Source organism: Daldinia vernicosa (genome assembly GCF_022497035.1).
Source record: "Daldinia vernicosa strain CBS 139.73 unplaced genomic scaffold F5Y00scaffold_58, whole genome shotgun sequence".
In the NCBI taxonomy this organism is placed as follows: domain Eukaryota; kingdom Fungi; phylum Ascomycota; class Sordariomycetes; order Xylariales; family Hypoxylaceae; genus Daldinia; species Daldinia vernicosa.
Window position 1 is genome coordinate 179569 of NW_025953974.1, and position 10901 is coordinate 190469.

At 45.7% G+C, this 10901-nt stretch overlaps 4 protein-coding genes across 4 annotated transcripts; 3 read left to right on the plus strand and 1 right to left on the minus strand.

Annotated features, from left to right (window-relative positions):
* Nucleotides 1–1567: 1567 nt before the first annotated feature.
* Nucleotides 1568–2488, plus strand: F5Y00DRAFT_265734 (uncharacterized protein; the record flags this gene model as incomplete). Its single annotated transcript, XM_048011832.1, has 2 exons — nt 1568–2177; nt 2226–2488. 2 exons carry the CDS (start codon nt 1568–1570, stop codon nt 2486–2488), a joined length of 873 nt encoding a protein of 290 aa, XP_047861260.1.
* Nucleotides 2489–4650: 2162 nt separating this feature from the next.
* F5Y00DRAFT_255408 (glyoxalase family protein) lies at nt 4651–5718 on the plus strand (the record flags this gene model as incomplete). Its single annotated transcript, XM_048010289.1, has 2 exons — nt 4651–5110; nt 5195–5718. 2 exons carry the CDS (start codon nt 4651–4653, stop codon nt 5716–5718), a joined length of 984 nt encoding a protein of 327 aa, XP_047861261.1.
* Nucleotides 5719–6566: 848 nt separating this feature from the next.
* F5Y00DRAFT_272983 (betaine aldehyde dehydrogenase) lies at nt 6567–8319 on the plus strand (the record flags this gene model as incomplete). The annotated part of the gene is made up of 6 exons (XM_048013089.1): nt 6567–6602; nt 6663–6920; nt 6974–7028; nt 7082–7259; nt 7312–7527; nt 7590–8319. The coding sequence occupies 6 exons, from the start codon at nt 6567–6569 to the stop codon at nt 8317–8319; spliced, it is 1473 nt and encodes a 490-aa protein (XP_047861262.1).
* A 135-nt stretch (nt 8320–8454) lies between these two features.
* Nucleotides 8455–10563, minus strand: F5Y00DRAFT_246641 (uncharacterized protein). Its single transcript, XM_048009194.1, has 6 exons — nt 10381–10563; nt 10092–10266; nt 9692–10015; nt 9555–9641; nt 9429–9502; nt 8455–9368 (listed from the first exon to the last, which is right to left on the minus strand). The coding sequence occupies exons 1-6, from the start codon at nt 10392–10394 to the stop codon at nt 8528–8530; spliced, it is 1515 nt and encodes a 504-aa protein (XP_047861263.1). The 5' UTR covers nt 10395–10563; the 3' UTR covers nt 8455–8527.
* Between the last annotated feature and the right edge of the window lie 338 nt (nt 10564–10901).

A 10901-nucleotide genomic window follows, 5' to 3' on the forward strand; every position in this document is an offset into this window, starting at 1 on the left:
TCATCAGAAGAGCAATCAAGATCTCATATACGGAGGGGAGATAAAAGGAGAAAAAAAAAAAAAAAGAAAAAAAAAAGAAAAAAAGGGGAGAAAAGGAGAAAAAAAGGGGAAGAAAGCAGATTTGAACAGACGATAAGGAAGGAGGGAGGGGTCTGATACTCAAGTCACCAATAACCCCAAATGTTGATGGGAATCGCGTTGGCAACCATGTCACCAGGGGACTCGTGCTTCTGTTTGCTGTTTCCTTCTTGTTTTCCCTTTGGCATGCAGTACGTTGGAAGTTGGAGGTTGGAAGTTGGAAGCTTGAAGTTGAAGTTTGAAGTTTGAAGTTTGAAGTTCGAAGTTTGAAAATCGTCGTCGACAAGGGCATGACTGTAATGTTGGAGGGTCAGCTCGAATTTCTCATGTTTCATGTTTTGATAGATACCTACTGGCTCGACTTTGCATTAGGCATTTGCCTCGAAAATTTCGTGTTCCTTAATGGCCTATACGGCACGATTGTCTGCTTGCTCTCATTGCAGCTATGTATTGCAATTGTGATAGTTTGAACTACTTTTTGGCACTCAAATTGACTATGGTTTGAAGATAGAACTAATAATTTGCCTTTGACTACCTACCTAAACTATATCGTAGGGTAGTGGTCGTATTGACTACTAACTGCGCTTTCGTGATGGTGATTATTGAGGTAGACGCAGAATATGGGATATAAAACTGCCATAACTACGAGGCTCAGTGGAAAGGATAAGGTAGGATGGTGTTCTTGTTACCATTCTTTGTGGCAGTGCTTCTAGGAAGCATCTGTATTTAAATCATTAGAGTCAACCTCACTCCTGATGCTCTTCGTACCCTTTCCATTCGCCGGATTGGCGTTACTGTTTAAATCATCTCTACCTAGGTACGTATCATTTCCCAGACTTTGAGTATGATCTTATCTAGTCATTCATTCTACAGCTATCAATCTAAGCCTGATATCTAACCAATACTCAAGGGAAAGACTCCATGCCTTCCTGACGAACACCTTATTGTTACTTAATTGCCACCTCGACTCGTATTGTTACTGTTTACCTAAAATCAAGACCAGCGAGTTCGATAAGTCAAGTCAGGTCAGGTATATTAGCTTTAGCCACAGTAAATTTACCAATTACGTACTTGGTATTGTGATTCCCTAGATTATGGTGACATCGTTGTTATTGATTTTTGTTTGGGATTACAGGATTAGGATCTGTCCGATATACATATAAAGCCTAATAGAATAAAATCTATTACCAAATAACCTTTTAGTGGTATAGTTTAACAGGATCTAGCTACTGTTTATATATGCGTAGATATGCAGGCAGCGACTGCCTCATTACATTGAGTACCTGAGTCGCTGTTGCTAGGGATCCACGGTATTATCAAAGATATACGTACATCTTGAATGTATGTGCCTGTTACAAAAATAAAAAATATTCAATTGACTCGTCGAACTCGCTGAGATTCAAGACCCAACCAGTACTATACTTAAACGTACCTAAGTATAGGTTCGTCACAGGTACTATTTTAGCAGCACAAGGAGTCCTGCACAACAATGGCGAACCAAGCCAACTCACTTCCAGTGGTAATATACAGGAAAGGAATATCTGCCGAGGGATTCGAAGAGTTTCTTCGGGAACAATACCAAGGGGTCGGAAAGCATGTCGATGATATATTAACCCTACTCTATAGTCAAGGTCTACTGCAAGAGGCTAGTTGCTATTACTGGCAATCATTCTGGAAACTTATGCTGCATCTCTTCGGATGTAGCCCGTGGGACTTGACGACTTGGGGTTTACGAATTCACAGTGAATGTAAATCCCCAGTTATGAAGGAACTAAACCAACTCCTTCCACACCCTATTTGGGAAGGAAACGTCGACATCTTACGATACGTCCTCCAGAAAACAGTACTCTGTCGATTGGGGGCAGATATAGAGCCACTAGGACCCTTGGCAGCAGGCATTGCAGATGTCTTGATCTCGAGAAGGAATCCCGATGCAACTGACATGGCGCTGGAAATGTGGGCAAGTACCGGCCCTGCTACCAACAGCAATGTGATGTATCTACTCGAGCTACTATCTACAATGCCAGAGCACTCTAAACAACAACAGCCATGGTCTACCAAGCCCTTTGTGCTCATACCACGCGATGTCAGTGTCATTCGTTAGTTACTAGACACTTACTTCACCGATAACCTGGTACCATTCACAGTTCAGGAATACTATGACGCTTTCGTCAAACGAGAGATGTGGCCCCGTGGCCTAGCTACCGTCGACACTAAAACGATAGAACGGTGGGATAAAACAATGCTTGCAATCAAAAACCGCGATTACCTCTTAGGAGAGCCAGACACCCGCGTTGGAAAAGAAAGAGAACGGCACAAGGCTTTAGCATACTGGGAGAGCCCAAACTGCCACCCGGGACTTAAAGAACTGGTATCAATGAACACTATCCCGTATATTTTCACTAAGTGAAATCAGATTATATCGACTCCGCCGTATCATATATTTGGCGAGAAGTACTCATACAATGAGCTCCTATGGCCTTCAACGCTGTACGCAAGGCCACTATTAGCTTAGATCCATCACAGAAAGGTCACAAGCAACAGCCAATATACTATTGTTATTAAAAGCCCAAGTTCTACATACCTGGATCTTCATCGTAGAGTAGCTCTTCTTCACGTTTAGTTTAACTCTAGGATGTTGTCGTAATCCATTCAGACATACATACTTCGTACCTAGAGGCCAATCTGCTCCAGGAAACTATGTATTGATCGAAGTGTACCTAATAAGTGATTCGTAAGGTCCTTGGAGGTTGGCTATTCCCTATGTAGGTACCTAGTTACAAAGAAGGGTCAGCGTTGCAGACCGGCATTTCAAAAAAATCCTGGTGCCATAGCCCTACACCCGGAGAAGGCTTCAGTGCATCGTCCTTCCCGCAGAATATATCGTATCCGGGCTCGGGAGAATCACTCGTTCCGTCTGATTCTCCGGGATGCTTCACCCATACGAACGCGTCGAGCTTCTCGTCATCCGTCTGCGACGTGGACCGGATTCCGAAACCGGCGCCGTTGATATTACACCGGTCATCCCAAGTATAACTCAGCCCAAACACGCCATTTCAACTGGTATCCATGATTGCATGTGTCGCGCTTGTGGGGAGGCCGTTCTTCTGCAGAGCGTCGGAGAGGATGCCGATGAAATGCTGCTCGTTCTGTGGCCTGATGTATCGTGAATCGTCGCCGGTGACGAATTCGCCGGATAAAAGGTCCCTTAAAATGAGCCAAATTCTCCTCACAGCTATATAGCAACCGGAATATATATGGTATCGGTCTAAATAACCATACCAGGAATTGAAGTTTGCTACGTTAGTCGCGAAGCCCCTGAATTAAGACGGGTTTCCTCCAGCGTTGTAGATGTCTATGACCTCCTTAGCGGTAACGTTTCGTTTGAGGTCCCAATCCATTGAGTCACTATTGCCGACATCTAGATACGTGATCACGTTGGGCAAATTAAACGTCTTAAGGGCGTAAGGGATATTTTCTCGATAGCTCTTGGCGAGCTCGTGGCTTGCGCCCGTGCCGTTGAAGTAGTTCTGAAATGCTCGTGGCTCTCACAACTATAGCGAAAGACGCGTTGGGGGACGTATTTATGGCCTCTACTATTACTATTCACAATGTCAATTCCTTTCTTACAACCCTAAGGTAGGCATCTAGGTATACTCAAGCTCAATGTAACCCTGGTATTCCGCCAGAGTTCCCTGGTCGAATCTGGCATCTGTTGACTCTGATTCGTAGGACTATTCAAAGGAAATATAGAAACATTAACTGTGTAGTATACTCTAGAATGATTTCCCAGCTACTGCAATTATATATTTTGCTTCTTTTTCTTCTGATATACCTGTGATACCCCTTTTTATATCTCTTAATGATTTTAATATTGAACTGACATATCGACTTAAAGCACCGCAGTTCATGTCTTTGTCATATGAAAACCTCTCCGTGACCGGCACAAGGGGGAAGTGGATTAGAGTATAAAGACGTGCTAATAATTGTGCAATATTAATTAGAAATAATAGGAGTATTTGGAGCAAAAGATATCTTAACTGGCAATATTCACTTTAAGTGTCAAGTTCGTATATTATTACCGGAACACATTTTAAACTTTGGATCTCGATCGGTCCCGGACCGATCCCTGCTCGACCGACCCATAGAAATGACCGAGGTGCAAAGTTGATAAATTGCAAGACCGCGAGATCCGGCCGGTTCGGTACGGGGTGCCGTAGAACGCGTACATGATCGGCACCGAACACGGGTCTGCCCATGGTTTACCATCAATCATAGACGCGTCACCTCGTTTCATTCGAATGGGTTTTGTGATCGGATATTCGCAAGGAACTTGACTCCATGAAGATGATGATATGAAAGATATAGGTTTATCGCCAGACATGGGGTGGAGGTCGTTCGGCAATTTCCAATCTAATAGCTAGTTGAACAATACTCCCGAGGCGGGGGCTCGCAACGCCGAAATCTCCGGTAGATGTATGATATAAAACAATATTAATACTATTGTTGCCCTATCAGAGTGACAATTGGCAAGTTAAGGCTCTATATCCTTACAGCATAAACTGATTGAAGATGGCCGTTTCTGAGAAAGTCAACCTTGGCCGCATCTCGTACGTAATTTACGAGCACCCGGACCTTACGAAATTCTTGGCGTTCGCCGATGACTTCGGCTTCGAGTCTACGGGTGTCACTGATGAAGACGGGAATCTCTTTCTGCGGGGCTATGGACCGGATCCATATGTCTATGTCGCTCGCCAGGCGCCCACAGGCCAAGCTAAGAGGTTCCTTGGAGCCGGATTCACAGCGCGGACTAAGGAGGACTTCGAAAGGGCATGCGGATTGGAAAAAGCTCAACTGAAGGATATCTCGAAGCGACCAGGTGGAGGGAAGATGGTTAGCGTTCCTGACGTGAACGGGTTTGAAATTCAAGTTGTATATGACCAGAAGGACAGAGTCGTGCCGGATAGGGGGCTGTCAAATGTTGTTAGTGGACAACCGAATGTGAACGGAGCCATAATGAAAGCGAGAAAAGGTAAGCTAGAGATCTCTTGTAAATGGTCTTTCTAGTGAGATGCGACCCTACGGCTAAGGTATATTAACATTTTCTTCGAAATAGGTGTTTTCAATCGCTTGGACAGTGGTCCAGCCAAGATCCACAAGCTCGGTCACTTCGGCTATATGACCGATAACTACACTAAGACTTGTGCTTGGTACTCTACTCACTTCAACTTCAAGTCGACTGATATCGTTCACGTACCTGGGGACCCGTCCGAGGAGATTATGAACTTCTTCCACCTTGATCTCGGCCCCGAATACTCAGACCATCACTGCCTACTAGTGGCAGCTCACCACGAAAATGGCAAGGGAACAACCGTTCACCACTCGTCGTTTGAGGTAGAGGATATAGACACGCAGATGATGGGCCACGAATGGCTTCAAGATAAAGGCTATAGGCTAATGTGGGGTGTAGGGAGACATATTATGGGATCGCAGGTCTTTGACTATTGGTATGATTCTACGGGTTTTATAGTAGAGCACTACGCAGATGGTGATGTGGTTAATCAAGACACACCAACATCGAGGCTTGCGGGAGCTGCAGCTTCCATCTGGGGTCCTCCTGTCCCAGTGAAGTGGCATTAATGCATCGAATTCTACATCTATGCAGACGTAGACTGTTTAGATAGGTACATACCTACCTCTCAAGAAAAGGGGTTCAGGAAATAACCAATCATATATATTAGTTAGATACGACGATAACACTTAGGTAGCCTTATTAACTACTATGGTACGAAGCAATAAAGCATTGCCCTCCAAGCTAAGTAGTATCTACTGAGGTCCTATAGTTACCTATATATGTATCTTAGCTAAGGAGTATTCACGCCTCGGGATAACCGGGTACAATCCCATGTGTCATGACCACTCAAGCCAGGAATGAAGGGATTGCCGTATCCATCTCTTGGCGGCGAATGGTCCCTTAACTCCGATCAGCGGCATCTGACTCACTTGACACACCTTACGCTCTACCACGGTTCCACGATGATGAAGAAGGCATAACCCAGGATATAGGCCAGCCGGCTGACAATCCGTGATGGGGAGTCCTAGATATATCTTGGCAAACGTACGGATGACGTATATGGGAATTAATTGTCTCGACCTTCGAGTCTCACTTGAGGTTCCGTAAGATTGTGGAGAAATTTGCATTCATAGGATGCGAGCGGGGAGCTGACGGGCTTTGGTTGACGGACCGGACTTACTCCATTTCGGTAATTTCGGTGCCTCAGCCCCGTGGCGGTTGTCTTGAAGCCGAGTATTTGGAATACTGGAAGATGATATGTACTGGCTATATGAAAGAAGAGGAATCCATTTAAAGCCGTCTCATCTCTAACGTTTTATCGAACCAGACATAACGCGCTTCAAGTTACGTAGCTACCTAACTCAATCTATATCTATTAGGAAATTTAGCAACACATTGGAAAAACTCGCATTCGATGGAGGGCATAATATCTTTCGACAAGTTTTATAACGTAAGTCACCTGAATGCGAATTCGAAGCATTACTTTGGATCTGGATCTAACATTCAACAGATTGTCAACAATTCAAGGGCGCTAAGTGACAAGACATATCATGGGATCGATCCAAGCACAGGAAAAGCTCTTTGGGGGGCTCCAATAGCCACAGAGGATGACCTCAATGAAGCTGTGGTGGCCGCTAATAGTGCCTTCAAGAAATGGTCTTCGCTACAGCAGCACGAAAGATCCCGGTTCATGAAAGGTCTCGCTGATGGCCTAGAGAAGCACAAGGATGAGCTGATCGAATTACTTGGCAAGGAAAGCGGCAAATCGGTATGGGGTTCTCCAATATTACTACCTCTACATGCGCTAACTCCCCGCGTTAGGTATCCTTTGCGGAGTCGGAGGTTGTGATGGGTATCAATACTATGAGACGGCATGGTAAGTTTTCCGCTCAACCTCAGCGTTAGACTTCGAGACCTGACTACTTGCAGCGGATTGGTCGGTTCCCGATCAGCTCTTGAAAGATACAGAGGACGTACGAATTGTTGTCCAACATGTACCTATTGGTGTAGTCGCAGGAATTACGCCATGGAACTATCCCTTCCAGCTAGCCATTCTCAAGATTGCTCCAGCGCTAGCAACTGGTTGCACAGTCATACTGAAGCCTTCGTGAGTACCGAACCGGGAAGTTGACTTAAGATTCATGTCTAACGGCTTACAGTCCTTTCACGCCTTATACCGCTCTCAAGATAGCCGAAATCGCGGCTGAGGTTCTTCCACCTGGCGTGGTACAGGCTCTAGGGGGTGACGATAACCTCGGCCCTTGGATGACGAGACATCCTGGAATCCACAAGATTTCATTTACCGGGTCTACGGCTACCGGCAAGAAGATTATGGCTGTGGCATCTGAAACGTTGAAAAGGGTAAACTTGGAACTGTATGCTATCCTATTGCTGAAGTCAACTTAGCAATATGTAACGAACGCTGACGGGTTATTAGGGGTGGTAATGATGCAGCGGTAATAACCGAGGACTTTGACGTCCTTGAGGCGGCGCAGCTAGTAGCAATGGCGACATTCGCACACTCCGGTCAGATTTGCATGGCTACAAAGCGCATTTACGTCCACGAGTCCGTCTACGACGAGTTTATGGAGCATCTTGTAGAGATTGTGAAGGGTTACAAGCCAGGTGAGGGCTTCTGCAGCCCAATCCAGAACAAGATGCAGTTCGAAAAAGTCAAATCGATCTACGACGAGTGCGAAAAGCAGGGGTTCAACTTTGCCGTTGGCGGCGGTAGCAAAGTGTCTGTGGACGACAACAGACCGGGGTATTTCATAGCACCGGCCATCGTGGCCAACCCGCCGGAAAAGTCGCGCATCGTGCAGGAGGAGCCCTTTGGGCCTATCGTCCCGGTGTTGACTTGGCGTGACGATAAGGAGGTGATAGATCGCGTAAACGACACTCCTACGGGTCTAGGGGCTACAATTTACTGCCGTGACGAGAAACGCGCTTGGCAACTTTCCGAAAGTCTTGAGACTGGGAGCGTCTGGGTCAATAGCGGATTGAAACTGGACCCGGTCGCGCTATTCGGTGCGCACAAGCAGAGCGGTATTGGCGGCGAGCTGGGGCCGCTCGGACTGAAGTACTACACGAATACGCGGACAATCACGTACTGGAAGGATGCGCCGAAGGCACCGCGAGGAAATGGCAATAAAGGTCTATTTGCGTGAATCAAAGTGATCCGTTCCGACAATGTAGTGTATCTCTCAAGTTATTATGGTATGAGGGGATAGTGAGGGTATTGTCAGATATGACTATCTGTCCGATATATAAAACATAATAGAATAAAATCTATTACCAAATAACCTTTTAGTGGTATAGCGGTTTGTTCGACAGGTATCTAGGTTAGGAGGTAGTTAATACAATCCTTTCACTAACTTATGCAGACATTAATCTCTGCAGAGTCATCGCCATCTTGGTGCAACATGGCCAATGCATAGTCTCAAGCTCCATCTTGAATGCCAGCAATACCCTTCTACTCCCGTATGTATCCCTGTCGCCCCCTGTACTGAAGCTGACTTTCGCCCAGACCACAAGGGCAGCGTGGAATACAATTATTGGCATCCAAGCTTGACACAAGATTCCGTCTGATTTTTGGCATGCGGCTACGACGTCGAGTAAGGCCCAGGCATGATCTAGTGACTGGCTCGATATATCGATAGTATTCGTAGCAGCCGCAGCGCTAGCCAGGATCTGGTGTTGGTTCGATGATATATCATATTGGGCCAGTCGTGAAAGACTGGAAATTTCCGGACAGGAGAGATATAGTCTGCAGTAATGGAAGAATGCTATCACATCAGGGCTCATGGAACCACTGAAATTAATATACCATTGATCCAGTGCTTTAGAAAGCCGACTTTGCATACGCTCGAGTTCCGTATGGGCGGAAAGGGGGACAAAAGGGTTGTGTTTATACGAGGTTATTTGAACCGAGTTAATGACATTGGCAGCGCTTCCAAGGGTCCGACGTAGGGTAATAGAGTCGGAGAGGATAGCAAGAAGTAGGAGGATAGCTTGCTCCCTCGAACTGGCGCCCATTGTCGAGAGAAGGGTTTGACCCTCTACGCTAGGACCCTGTAGGAGATTCCGGTAGACGTCCTGAAACGGAATGTTCGAGGAAGGCATATTCGTCGATATTTCGTCAGGCGAGAAATTCAGGGACAAGTTTGAGTGAACGGCCTGCAGAACGTCCCATAACCAAAGTAACCAAAGCATAGGACTTTTCTCGAGTAGTATCATCAGTTACAGGCGCACATATCAGCAGTCGCAAGCGGCGTACCTATATGATAATATTCGCTGTTGAATGCCTGGATCTAACCGTCCTGGATTATGCAACTGCATACGACGAGCAATCTAAAAGCGGGAGATGAGCTAAGTTAACCATGTGATCTAGTCCTGTACTCACTGTTAGAGATGAAGATATAATAAGCGCGGATCTTCTCTGAAGAGGTTCCTCAGCGGCTAGTACACCATATGGTATGAGAAGAGCAGCCTGTAGCCACGTGAGTAGATGAGCTCCAGGAATCTGAAAGAATTACCCACCGCTAAAAGCATTTCAATTGATCTGGCAAGCCCATTATCTACTTCCACCATAACTGGCCAGAGACTTGCACCAGCCTGATAGATGCTCCGACCTTCTTCGGCATCACCACCGCTACACACCGAGCCAAGACAAGCGATAGCAAATCGTAAGGGCGGGGCAAGTGGTTCCCGGGCTACGGCCGACACGGGAAGTTGTCTAAAGAAGACATGGTCTAAACAGCCATTATAAAAAGCCCGAGATAAATGGGACAGACGGTCATCTGCTGGCAATCTCGGAAAGCGTGATAGGAGAGCTACGGGGTACGTGTACTTCTTCGTCGGAGTCTCCTATTTCTGTTAGGAATCGACGTACGAAATGATAGTAACTAGGATATATATTATAGATAGGTTAGGTAGGTACATAAATATGGTTCCTAAGGTCCATGTGGAAGAGTTTCTCTGTTCCAATCGCATCGCTACTAGCTAGCAAGGCTCTCTTAAAGTCGGATAGGAGAGTGGGATCAGGGCGTTCACTGGCCGAGGCGACATCCTGATGAGAAGGGTCACGCTCTCCGGGCCAGCTCGAACTCTGCGCGCTGGTTACCATGTCCGAAGTTAGTTATTGGCTTAAGTTGAAAAGATTATGAAGTTGAGTATTTTCAATTCAATAATAGGGGCTAGTATTATCTTTAAGGTAGGACTTGGCTTACCTTAGGTAATTCATAATACCCGAGATGGGGTAAATTTGGTGCAAGGCGCCGGGTGCTGATCTTAATCATCAACTACTATGTAGCAACCAAGACAAATTAAAGACAGTAGGGATTAGGGCGACGAGGGGTCAGGCGCGGGGAAGCTTTAGTAGATTTCATTGGATACCTAGAGAGTGTTTAAAAATTAGACCAAAGTTGGACTAAGAATATCAATCTTCAACTTTAGCAAGTCGGATGTTATATGTCATGCTAACATTACGTGGCTTATAACAGGTATGTAATCAAAGTGTCACTTGTACAATATGATTTGGAATACTTGCCTGTCTTACAGTGAAAAGAGAAAGCGGTGAGCTTACGGTATGTGGCTTAGATATAGGCTATGAAGAATAGTGTAAATAGTGTAAAGGTAGGGTAGTCCCGCCTACTATGTATGTTGGTAGTTTATATGATGGGTATCCGTTTCTTCAACCCTGAAAGCAAAAATTAAGAAACAAGGGGGTAGCGAACAGCGCCAACTAATA